This window comes from Sebastes umbrosus, chromosome 22 (assembly GCF_015220745.1).
Source record: "Sebastes umbrosus isolate fSebUmb1 chromosome 22, fSebUmb1.pri, whole genome shotgun sequence".
Taxonomy (NCBI): domain Eukaryota; kingdom Metazoa; phylum Chordata; class Actinopteri; order Perciformes; family Sebastidae; genus Sebastes; species Sebastes umbrosus.
The window spans coordinates 12,331,290-12,358,369 of NC_051290.1; the positions used below are offsets into that span (position 1 = coordinate 12,331,290).

The 27,080-nt window shown below is 41.5% G+C and overlaps 2 protein-coding genes across 3 annotated transcripts; one reads left to right on the forward strand and one right to left on the reverse strand.

Annotated features, from left to right (window-relative positions):
• Positions 1-546: 546 nt before the first annotated feature.
• Positions 547-15,803, reverse strand: f13a1b (coagulation factor XIII, A1 polypeptide b). The gene is made up of 16 exons (XM_037758277.1): positions 15,750-15,803; positions 12,884-12,998; positions 8,427-8,674; positions 7,547-7,735; positions 7,189-7,437; positions 6,979-7,097; positions 6,794-6,901; positions 6,222-6,399; positions 5,820-5,958; positions 4,542-4,645; positions 4,316-4,404; positions 4,076-4,229; positions 2,968-3,243; positions 1,936-2,096; positions 1,617-1,753; positions 547-888 (listed from the first exon to the last, which is right to left on the reverse strand). The coding sequence occupies exons 3-16, from the start codon at positions 8,635-8,637 to the stop codon at positions 747-749; spliced, it is 2,256 nt and encodes a 751-aa protein (XP_037614205.1). The 5' UTR covers positions 8,638-8,674; positions 12,884-12,998; positions 15,750-15,803; the 3' UTR covers positions 547-746.
• Positions 15,804-18,667: 2,864 nt separating this feature from the next.
• si:dkey-185m8.2 (trichohyalin) lies at positions 18,668-26,846 on the forward strand. Of its 2 annotated transcripts, none has more exons than XM_037758273.1 (3): positions 18,668-19,139; positions 19,342-20,166; positions 21,267-26,846. In XM_037758273.1, the coding sequence occupies exons 1-3, from the start codon at positions 19,091-19,093 to the stop codon at positions 26,582-26,584; spliced, it is 6,192 nt and encodes a 2,063-aa protein (XP_037614201.1). In that variant the 5' UTR covers positions 18,668-19,090; the 3' UTR covers positions 26,585-26,846. The 2 variants fall into 2 exon arrangements, with proteins under 2 accessions (XP_037614201.1, XP_037614202.1); XM_037758274.1 differs by having other exon boundaries at positions 19,390-20,166.
• Positions 26,847-27,080: the final 234 nt, after the last annotated feature.

Genomic DNA, 27,080 nt, shown 5'->3' on the forward strand with positions numbered 1-27,080 from the left:
CTAATAATTTCACTGTAACTGCGTGTGGCTATTAGCGCTGATCTTTGTGAATTGGACTAGTTTTTGCAATGAGGCTCACTTGCACAGAGCCAATTTTGCGCCAATTGTCTGCATATTACCTAATTTAAATATATGCAGATAGCACAGGCACTATTTACTTCAGTGTGAAATGTATGCACGACATATTGCCCTCAAAAGTTCAACAACGGAACAAAAAAAGTAGTGGCCATGGCATGTATACTACGATCTGCTAACAATGATTTATTAGTGTCAGAAATCTCTATTTACTGCTCACTATAGAGTAAAATATTGAGTGTTTTATTATATAAAGAGTAGTGAATGATTAAATGAGGGAGTGGTTTCAGAAACAGCCATACTGACTCTGTACTTTTGAGTTAAAATTAATAAACTTTTTGAATATTGAAAAAAATCGTAAGTAGCAATCATAGATTTTCCCATTTTAACATTGCTAGTTATCATAAAAAGTTCCTCTTTAGCTGTCAAAATGTTTGATATGGTACAAAATGTGTTGTATTATTTTTTTTAAAACTTGCATTAACACACTTTTAAAAATAACTGTATTTTCTAGATCAAAGAGATCTCTCTTTTCTTATGACTAAACTATTGTTATCATAAATGCTGAAGCTACATCTGTTAAGCTGTAAGCTGTAACTATGTTATATGCTTATATTGTGTACGTGAGTTGAATGTTGTCTGGCGTCAGTGATTCTGCAGCGATCGGCGGCTCAGGGATTGATGGTGACGGACGCCTGGCCGGAGACCTGCCTGAGCTCAGGACAGTCCAGAGAGGCCATCACCCTGCTGATGCCGGCCCTCTGCGGGACGAAAAACTCGCTCCAGGTCAGGGAGGAGTGTCCTGGGAGCAGACTGAAACCAGCAGGAGAAGAGTTAGACGCCAGAAGGACTGGGCTGAGTTTTTGTGTAATTTCCAAAAGAGTCAAAAGTATTGAATCAACAAGCATTAACACTTTACAATAAGGGTACAAAACACCTGCAAATATTTATTTTTTTGGCCTTGTGAACACAACGTTGACATATCATCAATTAATGAATGTTATTTCAACTGTTTTTTTTATTTGCTTTTGCATGGACAGTGAACATATAGACCAAGGCACCTAATTATGCAGAGATGTCTACAGGAGTATGCACAGATACACAGAGATACACCCAACTGCAAAATAAGTGTAAGTGTAAATCAATAATACTAATATTAAAATCAATAATAGCAGCAGCAAAAACAACACGGAAAAAATAGGAGAAAAAAAATAAAAATAAATACATATATATATATATATATATATATATTAAAAAAATAAAATAAAACAAATTATACTGGAAAAATAAATAAATAATAAATTAGTAAATTAAATTTAAATTTGAGCTACAAAACCTACGCACAGATATGAACAGATGAAAGAAGGCTGTGACATATTGAAAAATGGTGCTTTTATGTGTAAACCTGAGGGATTTTCACTTCAGCTGAAGGTTTGTACCACCTTTAGTTTATAAAATCATTTGTAACCTGAACAAAAAGCAGACCAACATCTAACTGAAACACTAACATTAGACGAGTGTTTCCTCTGTGCTGAACTCACCTGTAATATCTGGACTTCAGCGGCATGAGCCCGGGTCCTTCCATGCGAATGGAGACGCCCTGCAGGCTGGTGGTGAAGGGGTTTGTAAACTCCACTTTCGCCATCATCTCTTCATTCACTTTGCCAACTGCGGACACCTGAAGTACAAAAAGGACTTAAAGTCAAGTTGTGGAATTTACTGGTTGGATTGTAGGAAAAGTCATTTTGGAAAAATAAATACGTTTTTGCATCTTATACAATCCAGGATGTGATCCCAAAAGCTGATGCCAAGAAATTCGTTGTTTTTTTTTACATGTAGCCAGAATAAAAAGCAACAGACCGTGACGGTGAGTTTGGGGTTGTGCAGGGTGACGACTTTCATGGCGGTGACGATCTGGCCGGTCTCCTTGATCTTCCCAGTGGCGATGAAGTGGAGGTTGGCCTGTTCCACCAGATGCTTCATGTAGTCCCTTGACTCGACCGTCACCAACTCCTTCACACCTGGGGAACACACTTTAACTTTAATTGCATGTCTTTTTTAGAGCTGTCAATCGATTAAAATATTTAATCAATCAATATTTAATTTAATGATGTGGACGACATATGGTGACATATTACTTTTTTCTTCAGAAATGTTTGTACAAATTCCCATGAGGTGGTATATCGTAGAAACATGACATTTTCACCAATTATTGGAAGTTTTGTGTGCAAATGCTGCTCAATATGACCCCAATCAGCCTGATGGGGGCGCTATAACTTAATATTTCATGAACTTTGAAAATTCATAACTCCTACGTCATAAATCCGATTTAAGTCCTAAAGTCAGCCTGGCTAGATTTTTCGCCACTTTGAATTTTTTGAAAAACACATTTTTGACACATTCTCCTAAACCTTAACTCCGATTTGTACCAAATTTTCTATGGATCATTATTGGACTAAGCTTATCAAAAGTTATGAAACACTTGTTGATATGTCATTGTGTTTTGAAGATATTGACCAATAACTTTACAAGGGCATGGATCAGCACGTCAATAGACCTAACTCCACCACTGTTGGGCCAATCATCCCAAACGTACAGTACATGTCCACATAAGTACCTGAAATATACCCTGAAAGTTTCATTTAAATCGATCACTAGGCGGCACTACAAATGCAACAGATTTGGTTGTATATGAATGGGCATCTATCTGATCGTCATAAAACCTGTTAGTTATCTTTAACGCAGGTGTTAGAAAGTGTCAAAGGTCTAGACCCTTTGCAGCTTTCAACTTCTAATGGTCTAAATTCTTGATACTGTTGTTGTTGTCACTAGAAATACTTCTGAGTATTAGTCTATTTTTATTGGTAACAAATAAATAAAAGCCTTTCTCACTTTTGTTTGGCCCAATCGTCACTGAGGGAGTACTGAACAGGAACTCGGTGCTGCTGACTCCGGTGTAAAACACCACGCTCCCGCTGATGTAGGCGTCCACGGTGCGCTCCTGGTCGCTGCGGTTTACGAACTCCAGGCTCAGCTCGAAGTCGTCACCCACGCTGACCTCCAGGGTGGGCAGGACCAGGTCCACGTCAGCCTCAGGAAGGTCGGACTTCTCCCGCTGACAGCCGTACTCTTCCGCTTTTTCCAGGACCGTCCGCTCCTCCGTACTGCCTGGATTGGAAGAGTGAAACATGTAAGTGTGTTTGCACATTATTATTATTTAAAAGGATAACGTCAATTTTTTTTGGCAACCGGTTTTGCCTTCCTGGTTATCTGCACAAAGTCAGCCTATTTGGAGATATCTGGTCCTCCAGTAACAAAAAGGCTTAAAGCAGCAAATCCTTGTTGCCAAATTTGTGGAAAACGAAGCACCAGAATTGGCCCAGGTATTCTGGTCTTATTCCTGAGTGACAACTCTGGCCAAAAACAAGCCAGAATGATGCCAATTGGAACTGATTTCCAGACCAAAAAGGGCCAAAGTCCACACCCCAAAAACTTTGCCAACTCTGGTAGCCTCTAAGGGCACATTGCTGGTCGCCTGGTGCCAGAACACAGATGACTGTGTCGACATTCAGCCACCATCGTCCCAAATTAACTTGCTACATTTCATTTCTGCACAGTATGAAAAACAAACTGACTTAACACTAGAGCTGCAACAATTAATTAATTAGTTGTTAACTATTTAATTAATTGCCAATTATTTTGATAATCAATTAATCAGTTTACGTTATTTTTCTAAGAAAAAAAAGTAAGAATTCTCTGATTGCAGCTTCTTAAATGTGAATATTTTCTTGTTTCTTTACTCCTCTATGACAGCAAACTGGATATCTTTGAGGTGTGGACAAAACAAGACATTTGAGAATTTTGTCTTTCAGTTATAGTCACAGAAATGTATATAAACTATTTGTATATAAAACTTGTACGTGTATTTATCTTAATCAGAAGCCGAGGCTGCTATAAAGAAAATGGTTCTGCCCGCTTTTAAACCACTGCGATCTCTGACCTTCAGGAAACTTGTATTGATCGCTGATGTCGCGGCGGGTCATTTCTCCTGGAGTTTTGGTCAACACCATGCGGCCTACGTGAGTCCGGTTCACTTTGACCGGCTCCATGGTCCCATCCTTACTCCGGGAATAAAACACCACGTCGCTGTTGACCTGACGGGAGACGGACAGAGACTCTCAGTAGGATAATATACTTTTTACAGAAAATCCCACTGAAATAGTGTAATTTAAAGACTCACCTCAGCGAACACAAAGGCAGCGTCAAATGGGAAGCAGATCTGACCATGTTTGATGGCATGGACTGATGCAGGACCACATCTGTACATGCCTTTATTGATAACAGAGGAAGAGATTAATATTCTGTTAATTCTCTAAAAATAATTGGATTAGCAATTAGCAGAACTCTTAATAAGCCATAACATGTCATTATAAAGCTAGCAATTATTTCTTATAATAATTATCTACCATCGCTGGTCTCCTGTGGTGTCGCATCCACAACCTGCCAGCCTCCAAAGCCAGTTGGGAGGTCTGGTCTGGACATGAAGCACTCATTCCAGCAGTGATAGTTCCTGATAAAAAAAAAACATGATTTCAAATATCATTAGAGACATTTGTGTGATAAAAGTTCAGTTTTGTTATTATCTAAACTTGTGCATTACTAATAGACAATGTTGTAGTCAAGACCATCTAAACCGAGACCAAGTCAAGACCAAGAACAGAGTGTATCGAGGCCAGACCAAGACTTTGAGGGGTTGAGACCAAGTCAAGACCGAGACCAGTGCGAGTCCCACACTGCATGAAACACTTACGATAAAATGTGGAACCAGAGGCACTTCTGAAATTGATCTGAAAGATCCACATTCCCATAAAAACACCCACAGAAAACAAATGAAGATTTCGTGACATCCTCGCAGTTGTGGTCTTGAGAGCAAGACTGATCTGGAGTAATACAACACTACTAATAGAGGCCTTAAAATAGAAATGTCTCGCGGTCATTAAAATAAAAAATGTTCTTCTAAGGAAGCCTGAATGTATCCAGCCGGTTTGATTGATTACAGTACGAGCTATCTTGAGGTTTTGGTCTGAAGAAGGCCCGATATGAAAGTCCTGGGGAGATGAAATTGTAAAGGGTTCATCCTCTGAGGTGGTGGTTCCCAACCTTTTTCGACACCTGACTAAGTGACATATTCTATGGATTTCATATTATATTCAATGCATAACAATAATAGTACAGGACAACTGATAGACTGTAGAATTAAGCCAGATAGTGAACGCAATAACTGCAGGAAGTTTGTGTAAAATGAGCAATTTGGATGACTTTTTTGGGCCAGATTACTTGATTTCTTGTGAATATCCCATCAGAGATGAGTTTTTCTTATTTTTAATACAATTCTCTCTCAATATTATGTATTTTTTTAATTCTATAATGTTCTATTAGCTCTTTGGTTGTTTTAACTGCGTACTTTTCTAATGCAGTCTGTTTAGCAGAGAGGGTAGGGTGTCTTCATCGTGGTTTGGAACCAATGCTCAATAAATGTCATAGCAAAATGCTGATTAGGTTTTTATATTCCCTGTAAACAAGTCAAACTTTTGGCCTGATTTTGGTGTTTAAGAAAAGTCAGGGAATCATAAAAAAGTATTAGGGTTCATCCTGTGGGGATCATGAATATTGTGTATTGTTACATAATGTTCTCAAGAGTCAAAATCTCCGTATTATCGTAAACTACATAGAAGATGTGTTACCAGATAGAGTCTCTGGTGCGAGCGCGGTCGATCCTGCCGTTCTCGTCCAGGATGATGTCGGTCTTCAGGTTTCCATCGTTGTCGTGAGCAGAGTAGAAGTTGGTGATGACCCGCGACGGGATGCCGAGACAGCGCAGGACTGGAGGCAAAACATTGAACAAGAAAAGACGGAAATCAAGGAGTGAATGGAATACATAGAAGCCATGACAAGAGGGATGAAATCATCCCACAACTCTATGTTTGTGTGACAGATCATTTAGATGATTACGTTGCCCAGTGTAAGTTTAGTTTCAGCCTTTTCCCAACTCTTTATGACTTTCTCCTGAGGTCTAGAAAATATTTGGAAGGCATTTGGAAAGGTAAAATATCTTTTTTTTATATAATCTGCTACTTGGGTCTCACAGGAGTTGAAGACGGCGGCGTAGACCCAGCACTGAGCGTAGCAGATGGGCTGCTTGGTGCTTTCGTAGGTGAGCAGGATCTCTGTGCTGCCAGTCCAGGAAGTGGGCGCCACTCCGTAAGTGTAGTCGCCGCTCCAGTTCCCCACCAGCACGCCGCCGTCGTCATCACGAGAGTTCAGCTGAGTGCGACAAAGAGCAGAAATTTAAGGAAAGGTCCATTTGACAACCACTATGTCTCAGACATTGTGCTCTTTTTGTATTAGTGTGGATGTAGCCTTAGACTTCATTTTGAAATGCTGGGATTGTCTGAAAAGGCTATTCTGCAAAAGTCTATCAGATAAAGAATGAACATTTTATGAGAAGAAACATTGAGGTAACAGCTTGTCATATTTCAAGCCGGTGTCACAATTTAAGTTTAGTTTCATGGAAAGAAAACAGCCTCATTATATTCACTGTATCAGTAATGTTGTATGTTTTACTGCACACTAATGGTCTGCATGTATTGATGCACCATTTAACTGCATATCTTCTGTAGCTGTAAACCAGTTTCATGTGTTTTAATGGACATCTCACCATAGCAGAGGCCTTCCTGGTCACCCTGACGGGGTCTCCTCTGTCGGTGATGGGCATGTCAGACCGATCCATGATGTACAGACAGGCATCCAGGACTCCGTAGTTAAACTAGCAAAAAAAATACCTTTAGTCAGTAAATGATTAGGAAAATCAGTACTGAAGTCCTCGATTGGTTTTTCTTCTACCTGTCCATAGTTCCAGTCTCTTTCAGCGACATCATCGTAGGCGCCGTGGTAGATGATCCCAATCTCATTCAACACACACTCCTGTCTCTCTTTCTCATCGTCCAGGAACACGGCATCAGCTGAGGAAAAAGCAACGTGGATGTTTATGGACATGAAAGTGAGACATAAAATGGCAAAAAAAAGAGTTGTGGTCAAGGAGCCTGAACCGACCTGTAGCCCAGGGGTTGAAGAGGATGTAGAGGTTTCGGCTCTCGTCCCGTCTGGTCCTGCGGATGCCGAAGGGCGTCACCACGGCGACGTACATGTGGTACTTCCCCACGATGCAGTTCGCCGCGGGAGTGATGCCCATGGTGACCGTGTTGCCGGCGGTGTTTGTGATGCGGCCTGCCCAGGAGCTTTGACGGTCCTTGGTGATGAAGACGGGAATGTAGGTGCCCTTGCTGTACTGGGGGTTGGAGCCTGGGTGAGCAGGGAGCAGCGGCAGATTTATGTCATGGACTGACCACATGACTGTAGGCTGTAAAATACCACTTTTAAAACCATTAAAATGACAGTACGCTGGACTCACCGATGACAAACTCCACTGCAAACTTGTCTGTTTCGGGTTTGTAGGGACGGTTGAACTTGATCTTGACCTGGAACTCTTGTCCCCGACGGACGACGAGATAGTCAGAGTTGTACAACTCGGTGTGGTGTTCAATCTTGTTGCTCTCGTTCCGCTCCTTCAGCATGTCCACCTCCGTGATGTCGAGATACTCTGAATGGACAGAGAGAGAAAAAGAAAGGGAGAGAGAGAGAGAGTGTCTCAAAAACATGTAAATAGATTTCCATGAGATTTTATGGACAAGCACACCACTGCCTCATTAACAAATCATTGTTTTCTAGCTACACAGTAGATTGAGACTTGATGTTAAAGGGATAGTTCGGGTGTTTTGAAGTGGGGTTGTATGACGTACTTATCCATAGTCAGTGTATTACCTACAGTAGATGACGGTCAGCACGCCCCCAGTTTGGAGAAGAAGACAGTAGTTAATTATCAGAAACCTCATTGATGTGCATGTCAGTTATCACCACAACCACTCATTTGTGGCTGTTAACCGTCATCTCACAATAATTCCAGTCAATGCATTCATAAATTCCTGTCACATCTGGATATCTTTCCCTGTGCAGCTCTTTGACCACAACACAGGGTGGAGTGGAGCGCCAAGCTGCAGGATGTGAGCAGAATTAATCCTGTTTGGACGTCACTCATGTGTCAATCACGTGTCAATCATGCACAAAAACTATTGGAAACTGAGTCACTGTCGGGGAAAAGACTTAATCTCAAACTGAAGAGTGACATCTGTCTTCTGCCCTTCAATTCTGCTTTTTTGAGAGACAAATAACTGACTTGACTTGGACTTAATAAAACGCAATTCAAGTTAATGTTTTACAGTGTACTGCCTCACCAGTCATAGGTGGAAATCCTCTCGGGCCCGGGAAACCAAAGGGCTCAAACTCAGGTATGTCAGTTGAGTCAGAGTTGGAGCTGGAGACGGGAACGGCGGTGCGGCCACGGTTCGTCGTCTTGGGAGGGGGTCCGCTGGGACGAGGAGGGGCAGTATCGGGGGCAGTATCGGGGGGAGTATCGGGGGGCAGGGTGGCGGCTCTATCAGACATGGTGGCGATAGGTCAGGGTCGATGATCCGTCGCAGGACTACAAGAGGAGAGCAGATGGAAAACACACATTTTTTACTCTCTTTACTTGTTTGTATATTTGAAATAACTCAGATATTTCGTATAGTAAACAGCATTCTTAGTAGAGGTGCAGCATCCTCCATGAATCTGACTTCACATTTAAAATATGCCCGATCACTAGTTAGTGTCTACGTAGTTTCTTTTAAAGGCTGAATTCCCATCATGCTATGTTCATTCCTGCATGGCAGGCGAGCTGTTTTCAAACCCATCTGCTTTACATCTGTGGAAAAACTGGAACCATGTCTGTGTGTGTGAGAGAGAGAGAGAGAGAGGCTGAGTCCTTGTCCCTTTTATTCAAGAAGGAAACATTTTCAAAAGCCATTCAAGCAGAATGCATGAAAATATTAGAGCTTGTGAATGATGAAACAACAGAGTGAGATGCTTTTATATCACGCCACATGTGGTCTCCATGTGTGTGTTTGTGGGTTGGGTGGAGGGGAGTTTACGGTCATTCCCCTTCCTGTAAAGAAAGACACTTTTAGTGTTTGGTGATTTATTTTCAACTCATAAATATTGTGTTTGTATATTTTTGTGGTCACAGACAGAGCAACATGAATCATGTCATAATTTAGAGCAGTCACAGAGGGAAACCACAGCGAGTCTTACTGTGGTCGTCTTCTGTGTGGAACCATGTTATTATGAACAAATACTTATATAAATATCCACTGAGACAACTACCCAATGTTGCATGCAGTCAAATTGGGACCAACCAATTAAAGAATTAATACGTTTTGAAATTAAATAATTGCTATAGGAGTACTGATGGTAGTACTAGCAGTAAAGGAAGTTTAATTAAGTAATTAAGTATCACCAGTGATTATAAAAGTTGTATTATTAGTGGTATTAGCGAGACAACCTATCTATAAAATCTATACAGTATGTATGAAAATAAAGACATTACTCCTACTATACTTTTAATATTTGCTGTTTTTAGTCTCTTTAAGTTAATAAATGTAATATCTTTGGGCTTTGGACTGTTGATTGGACAAAACAAAACACTGAAGACTTCACCTTAACATTTTTCAGATTTTTTAGACCAAACAATGAATCGATTAGTTGAGAAACACAATTCACAATATGAATGATTTGCATGAAAACAATAGTGTGTTAGGAACAGCGTGTACATGTGCGTAAAATGTATCTTTCTATGATTAATGTGTGTGTTTATGATGCTAAATGCATCATTACATCCCCCCTACCCCTTATTCTTTTATTTCATTTGGTATTTGTTTGTTTTGTTTTTTAAATTTTATTAATTTATTTTTACTAAGTTACTAACAGTAATGTTCATCTGTTTACTGTAACTAAATGATGATGATGTTATAAATAATGTGAAAGAAATCATAAAATGTCATTATAAAAAAAGAGAAAAAACAGATTAATCATCAATCATGAAAATATTTCTTAGATGCAGCCTTCGAAGTGATGATATAATAAGGATTTAAAAAACACAGTAGCATAGTTGTGGACTAGTAGTACTTCTACAATATAAGTAGTAGCAGAACTAGTAAAAAGAAGACTTTGTTAAAGTTTCCCAAACAAGTTATTTCCATTCATGGCAAACCAAAGTAATTAAAAATAGTCCTAAGTAAAGGTGAAAACAATAAACCAAAAACTGAACACTAGCATGTTCAAACTTGGGTGTGAATCCATCAAACTGCTGTAAACAAAGACCCTCTGTCTATTCAGAGTGACTCATTAAATCCACCAAAATATGAAACAGAACTAAAATGACATCAACCCTTCAGCCCACATGGGGTCGACCTACGACGCCGAGCAGGAAGTTAAAGGCATGGTCGTTATGTAAGCATGTGGTAAGGCTGATTTTACCGTTAAATACACAACAGCTGTTTTCATAAGGTGCTAGCAGAGAGCACTCAGTATGTCAGGTTACAAACACCTGCCTCACTGTTGCATAATGTGGGCGTGTGTTGGTCGACGTTTGGCTGCATGAGTCATCATTTAACACAGTGAAAGCTCTGTTTTCACCTCAAACACCGGTGGCACAGATAAACATGTTACTTTCTGCAGACTGGCAGACAGACAGTGGTGCAAATAAACACTTTTGAGATTGAGTATTTCTATTTTAGTCTACGTTATACTTTATAGTTCAACACATTTCAGAGGGAAACATTGTAGTTTTTAATTTACCACTTTTATTTCACAGCTTTAGTTACTGGTTACTTTTCAGATTAAGATTTTACATTAAAAAAAACATATGATGAGCTTATAATAAAATGTAATATACTATTAAAGCTCCTTGTCATGTTTCAGGTGTCTATGAGGTGATAGCAGTGATTTTCAAATGGTTTTATTTAAAGGGCGGGTCCATTATTTCAGTCTTTTTGAGGTTTTTATATCATTCTGTAGCTTCTCAGTGGAGTTGCTTATGTATTAAAATCAGAACATTCAAATTTTGGTCAAAGTATGTATGTTTTAACGTCAAAATGTTATTTTCCCAAGCCCTTCTAAAAACGTTTTCCCACGTGACCTGACTTAGTTTTCTGCATGTACAGTATACTGTATATACAGCCTTATAGTCAGTGTATTAACGTTACGTAAAGTAACTTAGATGGCAGTCGGGTCCCAGTTTGGAGAATCAGACAGGAGTACCAACAGGGAAGCTACTGCTGTGTGGACGCCACACGGACTCCAACGGTAGACCAGTAAAATGTTCTGCAAGGTAAAATTACTGTTTTTATAAATGGAGTCTGGTCTGGTGACTTATTGATTAGCTTACTTTGGTAACCTACTTCACTGCTTTTTGCAACTGCTGCGTGGGCGTTTCCATTTGAAAAAAATGGAACAGTTCGCAGATGGAGCCGCCCTTTAAGTAACTGCTTGAGGCTCAAAGAGGCCGGCGGCAAAAAGTTAAATGTTACCTCTAATAATGTAATAATATATCAGTCACAGGGCAATGTTTCTGCAGCACAAGTACTTTTACTTTTGATACTTTAAGTATATTTTGATGTTAATACTTCTGTACTGACTTAAATAGGGAATTGAGTACTGGACTTTTAATCATAATTCACTTTTTTTTGCATTGTTGTATTGCTACTTATATTGAAGTAATAATGAAGTACTTCTTCCACCACTGTGACAGCACATAATAAATACTATAAAAAGTGTAATAATATGCAAATTGCTGATTTCAGAGTAACATGCAAGTCCTAGATAACCTACAAGATTCATGTTAGATAAAGTCATACTTATTTTGAATGGGCACTGGTGGAAGAAACACTAAGTGATTTACCTAAGTAACATTACAGTTATTTATTTATCCAAGTGTGGGTACAACCCTAAAAGTGCAAGAATCATGCAACTACAAGTAAATGCTACATTAGGGTTTTTTTGTTTTTTTTTGTAACAGTTCTGCATAAAAACTTTCAAAAGTACAAGAACTCATCAAGAAATCTTTAGAAGTATGAGAGGCATAAAATGGAAATAGTCAAGTATGTCAAACTGTACTGAAGTCCAGGGCTGCATATCGGTAACCTAAAACTTTCCCAGTTCTGAGACACTTGTTACATACAATACATGCGCACACACATCTTTAACATAACTTTGCTAAATTCTGACACAGGAGAGACATGCACACATGTTAACCAGCAGAACGGAGCCTTTCTGTGCTCATCATAAATCTCTACGCCAAGAACATACTTTCCTCGGCAAAAACTCAAGTTAAATGGACCAGGTTTTGCATGTATAATATACTTTTTAGAGGCAAAACAATATGCATTTAAACTGTTTGGAAAACCTTATATTTTAGGTAATATTCAGGTAATAACCCCTGGATATCTAAGTCCACTGTTACCGTTACTACTACTAATACTCAGGTAGTGACCCCTGGATTATTGGGATGTAAAGCATCAAAGTGCATCAATAATAATACAATCCTAGTGATGTACAATAGGCTTTCTTTGAGTTATTCAGCTTCAAAGATTGTACAACAACAACCGCAGAATGTTGCGGTTGTTTTTGTGCAATCTCTCCCAGATGTATCAGCATTCACATGCATCTTCACATCTGGAAGGCATAAACAAAACAAAGTTACAGAGCTGCTGAGGAATTTTGGTGCAATAAAAAAGGTGCACCAAAGCAGAGCTCTTAATCACAAGGACAAAGTTTGTATCTGTAAAGTTTAAGTTTGAGTGCAAAGTGGACGCACCTCAGATGAAGTTGAAGAGAGAAGCTGCTGATGGTTGGAGTCGGTCTGCTGATGCTGCTGCTGCTGCTGCTGCTGCTGCTCCGTCTTGGGAGACTTCTGCTTCTGCTTATATACCCTGCAGGGGTGAGGAAGAGTCATCCATGAATGTGTGTGTGTTTAAGTGTGTGTGTGTGTGTGTGTGTGTGTGTGTGTAAGACCTCTGCAGGGAAATAGTGTTGTCGTGGGTGTAACTGGTCAGTCCAACTTAGGAGCAGGATGTGGAATCTACCATCTCTGTACAACCCACAGCTGGATGCAGCTCAGACAGATAAAGTCCGTCTGATGTCTGAGCTCTGCAGCGGTCAGACGAGACTCAGTTTGATATACATGCAGGTTTAAATAACTATCTTCATCTTATTACTGGTGATAAAGAAGAGACACGCCTTTGTTTTGTTTCAGTTTTTTTTTTTCTTCTGCTGATTTTATGATGTGTTTTCATTAGCCATGATAGCATTCATGGTCCCCAGATGATAAATTGCAATAAGTTAATACAGCCATCATTATTACTGTTAAGACGCTGACATACCAAGCCGTCGGTCGGCCGTCGGACAGTTTGGGGCCGTCGGTGAGCGTCCGTTGGCCTAGTTTTTTCGGTGTGTCCCGCACCATCGGCTCTAGTCTGCCCGACGTATGAAAAAGCAACATGAGATGGGACGAGGACTGCTGGTGGTCACAGTGGTAAACACACTAAGCAGCCTGCAGCTCAGTGTGCTAAAAAACCTACTGAAAAAACTACTACGACGACATTTACTACTGCACAGCATTTACTGATGCACGTTGGATATAATGAACGAAATGCAGAGGAGGAAAATTTAACTAAGAGTGTCTGTCGCTGCAATAAATCATCTGTTAAGTGTTTGATGGTTATTAATTTGTGCTTTAGAACGTAACCGCCGTGAAACAATCAGAAATTCACAGCACCGCAGGGCTTCGTCTCTCTCCCTTCTAACGCTCGCACGATGTCTCTCTCTTTTTCTCTGTCTTTACTTTTCATGTCATCAGACAAAGAAAATTGCTCTCCCCTCGTCCTAAAATGGTCCTATATCGATACTAGAGTACTTCCTTGTTTTATGAATGAATGAAGAAATACACGAGTTGAAGCACCGGCGCTGTGTGTGTGCTTGATCAATCAGCGACGGTCATCCCTGCAAACACTACCCCTGTTCTTTAAGAAAGTGCTACCATCCGACCAGGGTCTTTTTGGGGGGTGAAAAGGCCCCGAAAAATGTCCCCGTAACTTATTTAAGACCCTGGTCACTGTGGTCGAAACGCAATGAGTTCCTCGAAAGGTTCTTATTACAGGGCGACAGTTCCTGCGGGCGAAACAGCACTTTAGTGTTGCTAATAGTTCATGTTTATCTTGCACACAAGTTGTTCCGTTGTTTGTTCACAGGAAAAGCTCCGACTGCTCTATTTTCAGATTGTTTATCTTGCTCGTTCAGAGTTGATTAGAACATTATGTTAATTCTGTCCCTCTTGTTTCCAGTCACAGGTGTGGTCGGTGTGCCGGGAGTCCACTCTCTTTTGATGGTTTGTGGTGGCGAGATGCTTTTATTTGAGTTTTGGTTTGTGTTATCTTTACACAGGTAGGATACTCCCACCACTCCACCAATAGTATGTCTTCTCCTCTTCCTCTGTTTTTGGGGTTTTAGCCTCTGTTCTAAATAAAGAGGCCAGGAGTTTTGGAAGTTAAGCCACACCGACTGTTGTGGCCTCAGTTCAGTTGGTAATTCCTGGTAGGCTACTTATAATTGGAGTATCACTAATAAGAGCCTCTTTACTGGACTCGTGCATGACCTGTGATGAATGACCGGAATAGACCCCAGGGCACTGGTCTGTTTAGGGATGCTGACATCGGCTTAAAGCTGGCCTGTGGTTGGCCCTAGTTTGCACCCCCACTTAAAGGTACCATATTTACATTCACAAAACTTACAAAACGCATTGAGTGCATCATTAGCCAAGTTTCCATCCAAATTTTACGCAATAAATTTCCTCAACTCTCCAGTTGAACAGAAGCTTGAGTTTAAATCCCATGCTTCATCTATGTCAAGATTTACTCTCTCCATTTCTATTTCCATTTCTTTTGTCACACTGTGTTTTATTGATTCATCAACGTTTTCACCTAAGCCAAGCATAATTGTTTTTTCTTCAATATTTAAACTTTAAACTCTATTTCCGAATTTCACTTATTGAGGCCTATAGGGATGTCACAATACCAGAAATTTAGTAGTCGATACCAATACCAATGAAATTCCACGATTCTCGATATTACCGTTTGTACATTGTTTTTTGTTAGGAAGTTAAACAGGTCATAATTCCCTCTATTATCTATTTTATATTGCTGTGAAAACATCTCCTTTAAACAACTGGATTTATTCAAGTTTCTCACCGAAAACCACATTTTACAAGATTACATTTGAACACATCATGATAAAGTTAGAATTTACCTTAGCCCAATACTCATCCCTCATTTACTGAATAGAGCCTGAATGTATCATAATGTAAATCAATGGCACCTCCTGCTTTCAAATCGGCAGGATGAGAGCTAGTTAACTGTTAGCAGCCGGTAAGCAGCACAGTCCTGCACGCAGCTAACATCTAACGTTAACTAGCTCTCATCCTGCCGATTTCATCATGGATTTGTTGTTCGCTATGCAGCATTATCAGGAAAAGATATAGGGTGCGTCCCCTGGATGCATTGATAGTGACTTTACACATTTTCTATCGTCCCCGGGACGACGGGACACCATTAGTCCCGAGCCGTGATGGTACCTGCAGTACTGTAGAAAAAGGAGTACTGTCAGGCCTCATAAACTTAAACATTTACCTCCACGTTTACTTGCAAGCAGTCCTCTTCTTCACTGCCTAGTTGGTGAATTTCTACATTTCTTGGCCGCCAACTGTCAATCACAGAAAAAACAAAAACATGGACAAACATTACTCCATAGCACTACTAGTGTCCAAAACCTCCACAGGGCACCTTTAACTAATCCAGCTGTTGTCTCACAGTTGGCCTTCTGGTGCCAGTTAACACCTTTACTGTTTGTACTTCTATTACTACTGCTACTATTACTACGTATATTGTTGATATTACACTAACAACACTATTACTACTCTATATAATAATACCACCATTATGCTACTACTTCACTGTTACTATTAGTACTCCTACAGTTCTTCCTCTAATACTACTTTACTTCTAAGACCACTTTCTGTATTCACTCTAGCGTATAAACAGTTTTCTTTTCCATATTGGCATTGATGCTGTGTTGAATGGTAATAAAGAGGAAGAAATGAGCCACCACATTGCGGGTGCACAAGATGTCCTTATTTTTCATTTTCAGTTTAATCATCTGCTGCTAACATGAGAAAGAATTTCCATCAGTGCTACCCAAAACATTGACATAAAATACAGCTTTATTTCCATCTAAAGCAGAAAGATGCCAGATTCTAATGTTTTGAAATGATTGGGTGTACAAGCTCGACTTTAAAACTGATTCAATGTGGAAGCAAAGCTAAAAATACTCACAAGCTCCACGGCAGAATAACATTACAGAGGGAACACTGTACAGTATGCTCCTGTGTTTATCATTTCCACAACTTATCTTCTTGATTGACCAGTTCATTTCAGGGGCAAACTAATCAGTGAATGCCAATGCAAATTTCTATGTTACATTAAACTGTGAGCTTCAGTATGCTGGTGCAATTTGTTTAGGTCTGTTTTTTATTCATGATTTTAGATGCCTCATATTTGGAGGGAAGTGCTGCTGCTGCAGGGACTCCAATAAAAAGTAATTCATTTGACATTCACAAAAAGCAGCACACATGTGAGAAGGCATCCATCATGTTAATGTTCACCCAACACTTAACAGACCTCAGAACTCGGGTTAATGGCGCCAAATCAATACGGCTGAGTCAGTCCTTTCCATAAACAGGGTTTGTTTGTATTAACCCTGACTGGTGTTAAAGGAAAGGGTGAATCATAAAGGACATGATCTAATGTGTTGCTGTGTGTTTTCATGGGACTGGACATGAGAACATGTTGTACCATGAACGCCACACAGCCAGGCTGCAGTGACAGCAGGCGGGCATGATGCAAGGATACTGGCTCCTCACACAATACGACGACTGTTAGAAAGAAATCACGGTAAGAAATTCATCAATCGTTGGCAGTTCTGTTTTTGTTTTCACCAGTGTTGGTTTAGCGTTTACTCCCTTGAACTTAAAGAGGATACAAATATAGAATGTCAATACCATAAATACCATAGACTGTATATAAGAAGTGGACGTAGTCACCGTTTTTTTGCAACAAGAAGTGACACAGTAGGGTGGAGCGAAGTACAACCGAACTCTAAATAAGACATTTTTAGTGGACCAAAACACTAATATTAACTATCATGAACTGAAAACACACTGTGAGAGGGTTAAAGTTGTAAGACGAAAACACGGACAACTCCCAGACCAGACAACGCCGTGGTAGCGACCTGTCAATCCCAAGGTAGCCACGCCCTAAAGCATCCCCTGCTTTATGGTCTATTTGACTCTAAATGGGATCATAATTTACTAAATGAACATCATGCTGTGTTGAAGAAGACTTGAAACTAGCGATTGAGACCATAAACTCATGTTTACAATGTTTACTGAGGTAATAAATCAAGTGAGAAGTAGGATAATTTTCTCATAGACTTCTATACAATCAGAATTATTTTTGCAACCAGAGAAGTCGCCCCCTGCTGGCTATTAGAAAGAATACAAGTTTAAGGCACTTCCTCATTGGCTTCACTTTTCAGACACGGAGGTTGCCCACTCTTAAAAGCACAAACTCTGAAGTATATGCAGAACAGAAGTGATTGGTAGCACTTTCCTTCAACCCCCTATTTAGTATTTATAATGGTTTATAACACACTAGAAGTTTGATTGAATGCTCCAGAACAATAGCTAAATGGACCCTTGTGGTGAGATTATTTTGTCAGCTCCTGTTTCCTGTGAGGTTACCTCTGTGTCTTTATTATGTAATCAAACAGGTTTGAGAGCAAAACTATCCACACTGCAATCAAAAAATATTTAATCGCAAGTATAATACATTTGTGATTCAAAATGTATTAATGCAAACGTTTTGTTTGTGAATCCAAAAGTTTTGTTTTTGAATACAAAATTTCTGCTTTTCAAATTTGCAAACAAAACTTGCGGATTCACATTAATAGATTTTTATTAACAAATTTATTCCACTTGCAATAAAACATTCTCTGATTGCAGTGTTGATAGTTTTGCTCTCAAACCTATTCTGTTTGATTGCATAATAAAGGCACATAAGTAACCCCATAGTTTCCAAGATCAAGAATGAACTTTAAACTTAATATTTATGTAATGTTAATATAGGGAACTGAATACTGGCTTTATTTTAAAATGAAACAGTGACTAAACTGTTGAACATTCAGTACAGTATGAACCTGATGAAAGATGCTCTTCCTCAGTTGTTGCTGTTACTTTCAATTTGTTGACTATGTGACATTTTGACCCCCAAATTAGTTCTGCTACTTCATGTTGAATCTAAGGAGTTACTGAAATCAATCATATATTACTATAATATTTCATATTTGCACTTCGTATTAAACTAACTTCTCTCTGCTGTTTGCTCATGTTGTACTTTAAAGTCATTTTCACAGCAGAATCCGAGGCAGGAACTCGTTACCACAAAGGCGAGGTATCTCTGTCTCATTCTGCTTGTGGGTAAAGGAAACAGAAGTGCCACACGTTCACCACAGGACAGCGTCTGCCGGTAATGAGCTCTGCAGCTCTGATCATGAAGTTGTGCCTCAGCATGCACATACATGTTCTGTATGCGCATACATGGATTTATCTTTACAACTCTGTGCAGAAAGCACACATGCATTTGCTTATGTTTTGCAAGCATGTGTCAGAAAAGCTACACCGCGCCATTGTTTAACTTCCTGTCGTTGTGAATGAGAGCATGTTACCAAAACCACAGGTTGGTCACATGACGTGACAAGTCTTCCACTTTCTGTGTTCAGTTTGTGCAGCACACATCTTCATTTTGGATCAGGGTGTTTCTGTTTTCTTTCACAATGATGGTCAAGAAACGCTTCTTGTAAAAGACACACAGGAACCAAAAAGAGGAAGCGGAAAGACAAGAGGAAGAAAGAGGTGATGGACACGAAAGATGAGAACTGTAGTCCAGTCATCGTCACGAATGGTGGTGAGTTTATTCAGAGCTTTTACATTCTTTGTTTAGTTAAGTATTATATATCATTTAAATAAGCTTGTATAGAGGCAACTTAGTGTGTGAAGTGAATAATACAAGTCTGTACTTTCTGATAGCAAATGCAATTTAATGTTTAGGTATTTCAAGACTAAATGACTGATCACTGTCACACTTCTTCTTGTTTTGTGTCATTCAGATTACCCGGTACGGTGCACTGAGGAAGTACTTCTCCCTTTCTTCATAGATGAGAGTCTGCAGGCTGCCATGGACTCACAACAGCCTCCTGCCTCCCACAGCCTCCCTCCTGCTCTCCCAGAGATCAGACTGGTCCTACTGGGCAGGAAAGGAGCAGGGAAGAGCGCGGCGGGCAACACCATCCTGGGAGCAGCGGGGGGCTTCGAGAGCGGGAAGCCCACGGAGGAGTGTGTGAAGAGGCGAGCCGATGTGGCGGGGAGGAAAGTCACGGTGGTGGACACCCCAGGGTGGGAGTGGTACTACCCGCTCAACAGCACCCCCAACTGGGTGAGGAGAGAGACTTTGCGGAGCGTGTCGCTTTGCCCTTCTGGACCCCACGCTGTGCTCCTGGTGATGCGATCATGCGCCTCAGTAACGGAGGACTACATCATTGAGATAGAGGAGCACCTGGAGCCGCTGGGAAAAGGAGTCTGGGAGCGCACCATGCTGCTGTTCACCAGAGGAGACGAGCTAGGCCTGGTGTCCATGGAGCAGCGGATCCTAACGAGCGGCCCAGCGCTCCAGAGGCTCCTCCAGAAGTGCGGGAACAGATACCATGTCGTGGATAACCGGAGCAAAGGAGACGGGACGCAGGTTAAAGAGCTGATAAGGAAGCTGGAGGAGATGGTGGCGTTGAAGAAGGATGGGAGCAGTCATTTAGAGATGGATAATACGGTGCTGGTGGGTCTGGAAGCAGACGGGAAGAGGAGAGCGAGGGAGAGGAGGAAGAAACAGAGGCAGATGGAGGCGCAGGTTCAGAGAGGGACCATCAAAGCTGCTCTAATGAGTGAGTACTTCAGTCTGTTCAAATACATGAAATCGTATCACAATCAGGCACAGAAAACCTGTTGAATGTATACTTATTGGAAAATATAAATGAATGCTTAAAGCTGCAACAATCAGTATTTTTATATTAACATCGGATCACATGACTACTGTAGGTGTGAAAAGTGTCGCCCTTAGTGTCAGCAGGCAGCTGTTTTCAACCAGTGTGCTACCTCCGGGGTCTGAAAAGTGAAGCCAATGAGGAAGTGCCTTAAACTTGCATTCTGGTTGCAAAAAGAAGTCTGATTGTATAGAAGTCTATGAGAAAATGAGCCTACTTCTCTCTTGATTTATTACCTCAGTAAACATTGTAAACATGAGTTTATGGTCTCAATTGCTAGTTGCAAGTCTTCTTCAATACAGCATGATGTTCATTTAGTAAATTATGGTCCCATTTAGAGTCAAATAGACCATAAAGCAGGGGATGCTTTAGGGCGTGGCTACCTTGTGATTGACAGGTCGCTACCACGGCGTTGTCTGGTCTGGGAGTTGTCCGTGTTTTCGTCTTACAACTTTAACCCTTTCACAGTGTGTTTTCAGTTCATGAAAGTTAATATTAGCGTATTAGTTGTCTAAAAATGTCTTATTCAGTGTTTGGTTGTACTTTGCTCCACCCTCTCGTGTCACTCCTGGCTGCAAATAACCAAGTTTGTGTCGGTCAAAATGCCAAACTAGAGGCTTCAAAGCTGCAGTCCATAAACCAATGGGTGACGTCACGGTGACTACGTCCACTTCTCATATACACCACCGTACACTAAGTTAGCAACTAGCTGGCGAACAAAGTGGAGCATTTAGCAGCTAAAGAGCCTGATATTTCCTTTAAGAGTTGGTGGAGATCAAAAGCTAAATGGAGAGTGAATATTGGCCATGAATATTAGGTTTGTTGAATGAATGTGTAGGTAACTTGTTTGCTAACACATTAGCAATAAAAATGTATTAAGCCAACAAGCTAGTAGTGGCTGTTGGCTTGTTTTTTTCTGGTGGCCAAACTTCCTTCATTTAATCAGAGCTGAACTGAACACAAACCGTTTCACCACAAATCCGTACTTCTCTCCCTTCCAGGCGATGGTCTTCAGGGTTCCGAGCTAGACGCCCATCAGTCGTTCTCCAAAGCTCCCCGACGTTTACCCGAGGTCAGACTGGTTCTCCTTGGCGAGCGTGAAACAGGAAAGAGCTCTGCCGGGAACACCATCCTGGGCAAAACAGAGTTCTTCCAGGCCGGGGCGGTGACGGAGGAGTGCACCCGACAGCAAGCGGAGGTGGCCATGCGGCTGGTGACGGTGGTGGACACTCCGGGCTGGGAGGGAGGAGTAGCGGGTGCCACGCCTGAGAGGGTGAAGAGGGAGATTGTTAGTAGCGTGGCTTTGTGTCCTCCAGGGCCCCATGCGCTGCTTCTGACACTGAGGGTGGACACGCTGGTGAGGGCGGCACACGTGAGGGAACATCTGGAGCTTCTGGGCGAGGGCATATGGAGACACACGATACTGCTGTTCACGCACGGGGATCAGCTTCGGGAGGGGGTGGACATCGAGCAGCACATCCAGGGTGGAGGAAGGGACCTCCAGGGCCTGCTGGAGACGTGCAGGGGCAGGTACCACGTCATTAGCAGTGTAGATGGAGGAGGGAGAGGAAACGGAGGCTCCAGTACGGTGACAGAGCTCCTGAAAGTGGTGGAAAAGATGACGGCGATGAACAGGTGTGAGGCGTTCTCCGGCCTGGTTCAGGAGGTCAGGGATCTGAGCCGGCACAAGAACGAGAAGTTCAACCAGCGCCTGAAGGACATGGGAGATAAAATGCTTCGTCAGGAGGACGAGTTGAAAAAGATGAGAGAGAGGGAGATGAAAAGAATCAGGTGGTTTTTTGACAGGAAGAAAAAGCCGAAATCACCCGGAAAGGCCGACGTTCAAAGGGAAGAGGAGGAGGAGGAGGAGGAAGAGGACAGGAGGATGGACGAGAGGAGGAATGATATCGGGGAGCTGGAGGATAAGATGCGATGGCTGACAGAGGATAAAGAGAGAGAAATTCAGGATCTGAGCGTAGCAAACGAGAGAATCCGCGTAGCACTGAACCAAAGCCGAGGAGAAAGGGACGAGGCGACGCTCAACCTGGAGCTAAAAGAGAGAGAGATCGAGGAGCTGAGAGAAAGAATCGACGAGCAGCAGGTGAAGCTGCTCGACCTTGAATGTGCCGGCGTAGAAATTGAACATGAGAGAAAACAGAGGGAGGACACCATTAGAGCAAAGAAACAAGAGTGGATGAGTGAGGTTAGGAAATTGGAAGAAAACATAGAGCTGCAGAGGAAAGAGAAAACAGAGTGGATGGAAAAAGTTGATTCTTTAAAAGCAGAAATGGACAAGGCTAAAAGACACCATGATGATGTTCTCGAGAGAAAAGAACAAGAAAAAAACAGGGAGATGGCACAGGTGGAGGAACAACTTAAAAAAGAGATGGAAATAAAAGAGAAAGAGCAAGAAGAACTGAGAAAGAAAGTCTCAGAGGAAAAGCAGATAGCTCTCGATGACGTAAAACAATATGAAAAAGATATGGAGACGAAAGTTGAAGAAATGAAATCAGAACATAAGAAAGAGATGGAAAGAAAAATGCATGAGAAAGACACGGAGATGCTGAAGCATCAGGATGAGATGACGAGAAAAATCAGTGAATTAGAAAAAATGATGGAGACAATGAACGTTCAACACCAAAAAGAAATGAATCAGAAGTTGAAAGACAATGCAGAAGATATAGAAAGGGTCAAACAACAGCATGACAATGAAATAAAGGACGCACGGCAAGAAAAACAAAGACAGGTTGCAGAGCTGAAAGAGCAGTTTGCCAAAGAAACAGAGGAACAAATGCAAGCAAAAAAGACAGAGATAACAGAGTTAGAGCAAAGGTACGTCGTCCAAAATGAAAAAGAGAAGGAAATGATTCATCTGAATCACAAAAAAGACATGACAGAGCAGATGCAAGACAAAGAAAAAGAGGTAGAAGTGTTAAAACTGCAGCATCAGGAAGAAATGGCGAGAAAAATGAATGAAATGGAAAAACTAATGCAGACGAGGGGAGCTGAACACAAAGAGGAAACAGACAGAAAGGTGAAAGAGAAGGAGGAAGATGTGGAAAAGGTCCAACAACAATGCAGAGATCAAATAAGAGACATGGAGCAAGAAAGACAAAGAGAAGTGAAAGAGCTGAAACAACAGTTTGCAGGAGAAATTGAGAAACAATTGCAGGAAAGACAAAGAGAGATAAGAGAGTTGGAGCAAAAGCACGCCGCCCAAACAAAAGAGAAGGTGCTAGAAAATGAAAAAGAGATGGAAGTGATGAATGGAAATCGTGAAAAATACATCTTGCAACAAATGCACGAGAGAGACGGACTAATAGAGGAGTTAAAACGTCAGCACATTAATGAAATCAAAGAAAAAATGCAAGAAAGTGAGCAGGAAAAGGAAAGGATTGTTCTGATTGTCAAGAAAGAGATGGAGCAAAGACTGGAGGAAAAAGAAGAGGAGATGGAGGAGATCAAACTGAGTGTGAGAGAAATGAAGGAAGAGCTGCAACAAAAGGAAGAGAAAGAAATAGATCATTTAAATTACAAGCGAGAAATGCAGCAAAACCTGGAGGACAGAGAAAAAGGAATTGAGGAGATGAAACTCAAAGTCAAAGACACAAATGAAAAGCTGCAACGAAAGGAAGAGAAAGAAATAGATCATTTGAATTACAAGAAAGAGATTGAGCAAAGACTGGAGGACAGAGAAAGAGAAACAGAAACGATAAAAGAACATTTAGAAGAACTTGAGCAACAATTGCGGCAGACGGGAGAGGAAAGAGAAAGAGATTGTTTAAATCACAAGAAACAGATGGAGCAAAAACTCCAGGAAAAGGAGAGAATGATAGAGAAATTGAATCAGCATATAAAGGATGTCGACGAAATCCTGCAGAGAAAAGAAGAAGAGAGAGGAGAGATTATTCTGAATCAAAAGAAAGAGGCAGAGCAGCGACTGCAAGACAGAGAACGAGAGATGGAGGAGATGAAACTACAGCTTTTAAACGACACGGAGAGGAAAGTAAAAGAAAAGGAAAGTGAGATTGAGAGTGTTAAACAACAGGCCGACTCCAGGGAGGCGAGATGGAAGGAAGAGCAGAGGAAGAAGGATGAGAGAGGAGGAAACGAGTCGAACCGACTATTAGAAATCATTGATGAGAAAACTAAAGAAATAACACAAGCACAGTGTCTTCTTGCAGAGAGAAACAGTGAACTTGATGAGGCGAAAAAGACATGTGCGAACTACTTAAAAGAAATTGAAGAGCTGAAAGAAAGCATTAACAACCAAACCGCCAGTATCACGGAGATACAGCAGCGCCACACAGAGCAGGAGATGAAAAAAGACACAGAAATGATGGAAAAACTTCAGGAGAAAGAAGAAGAACTGAGAGAAAACGAGAAAGAGATCATCCAGCTGAGGCTGACGATCGAGCAGACAAAGTCCGAGCTGAAGGAGCTCATCAGCAGGATGGAGAAGGAGATGACAAGCATGATTCGGGAATACGAGAAGGAGATCGCGAGGAGGAACGAGAGCGTGGAATCCGCCGCGAAGGAGAGGGATGGCGCCGTGAGTCGCTGGGAGGAAGTCGCAGAGAAATACGAGGAGAGTCGGAGGAGAGCTGAGGAGCTGCAGGAGCAAAACGAGAAGCTGAGGAAAGAGACGGACAACCTCAAAATAAAGTGCGAAGAGCTGAGGACGGAGAGCGAAGAAGAAGTTAGAGAACAGCTCAGGGTGAAGAGCATCGAAGCAGAGATACGAGGCCTTCTTAAAGAGAGAGATGTGGAGGTCGAGGGGTTAAAGGAAGCAAATTACAAAGTGCAAGAAGAGATAGAAAGGATACAGAAGGGGAAAGAAAGTGAGAAAGTTAGAGATGAGGAATTCTTGAAAGAAGTAGGGGAAAGGGAGCAGGTTACGAGTAGAAACGAAGAAGAGTTGAGCAAAAGAGGGCACGAACTCGGTGCAAAAGAGGAAGAGCTTGCTGAAAAAGAGGTGAAGTTGGATGGTAAGGAAGAAGAGCTTAGCAAATGGGAAGCAAGTCTAGAAAAACAGCAAAAAGAGCAGGAGGGAAAAGAGCAAGATGTAGAGAAAAAGGAGAGGGAGCTGGAGAGCTTGCTCAGAGCGCTGGAGGGCAAACAGAAAGAGTTGAACTGTCACGGTCAAGACCTTCAGGAGAAGGTGAAAGGCCTGAAAGACCACGGGAAGGAGCTGAAAGACAGGGAGTGTTACTTGAGGAACGAGGAGCAGGAGCTGCTCGGCTGGAAGTCGGAGCTGCAGATGCAAAACGAGCACGTGAACTCCACGACGCAGCAGCTGGACGAGATGGGGAGAGACTTGGCTCTGCTGAAGGAAGAGCTTCACAACAAGGAGAAGAATTTAAAGGCGTCACTTAAGAAAATGGGCAAATGGGAGCAGAACCTTACAGAACGAGAGGAAGGGTTGCACAAGAAAGAGAAAGGACAATATGAGGTTGATGAGAGGGATTCTTTCGATCTGACGGATGCAGTTGAGAGCTCAGGAGACGACTTGCATGTAATGTACAGAGAGGTCAGCGAGAGAAGGGAGAAGGGAAGAGGAAGAGAGTCAGATAGCGGAGATCAGAGGATGAAAACAGCATCGTCAGCTGCAGATAACTGTCACCTTGAAACACTAAAAGAGATAAAGACAGATGAGGAAAAGGAAGAAGGAGAAGAGACGAGTAAGGATCTGGAAAGTGCAAAGGTCATTGGAGATGTTGCGTTTTTATCTGCAAGTCACAGAAGCTCAAACAACAAAGAGCTTCCTGGGTCGGACTTGAGGGTGGTGGTGTTAGGGGAGTCCTGGTCGCCTTGCTCCCCCGCTGGAGTTACCATCCTGTGCGGAGAGGCGTTCAAATCCAACGGCTCCACCTTCAGGCCCTGGAGAGGTCAAGTAGCCGGACGCCGCCTCGCCGTCGCGGAACCGCTAGGTCTGAAATGGAGAGACGGACCGGATCCGACGCAAAGGAGAAGCATCCTCGACAGTGTCTCCTGGTGTCGCCCGGGACCTCACGTCGTCCTCCTGCTCATGCCGGCCTTCTTGTCCTGCACACAGAAGTACAGGAGAGCAGCGGAGGAGCACATGAGTTTGATTGGAGGGGAAGACGTTTGGCAGCGCACGCTGGTGCTGTTCACGTGGGGGGAAATGTTAGGGGAGAGCGCGGAGCAGCACATCCTGAGGAACGGGGAGCTGACGGGGCTCGTAGAGAGATGCGGGGGCAGGTATCACGTGCTGAGCAGCAAGAGAAGCAACTCTTTGATCGAGGGGTTGTTTGAGAAGATGGAGGATATAGCGGCTTTGAACAGCAGAGAGCTGTGATGAGACTGAACAAATTCATCATGTGAAAATACTGTTTTTCATCTTATGTGAATATTTTTGAATAAATGTAAAAAATTGGTGGAAGAAATACTCAGATTACTTATTTATTTCCATCATATATGGCCTAATATTTGACCCTGATATAGGTAATTTCATATTGCAATAACTATATATATATATATCATGGTATAGATTGGTATAACTGTCTTTTATAAAAAGTGGCAGTTTCTATTTCAATGTATGTATTGTTGTTTGTGTTGTATGTTTTTTAATGGACTTCGAGTCTGTCAATAAAGATGAATTGAATTGAATTGATGGAATGTTTTCTGGTAAGTGAAATATAAATAGTCTATAACCACACAATAAAGCCTATTTTTGTATACTCCTGAGTTAATAATATAATAATAATTTAAGAATAAGATTAAGAATAATTTTCTCATTTAATTAAGAATTTTAGTGCAAAATTAACATAAACCGTTTCAAGTGAAATTATAGA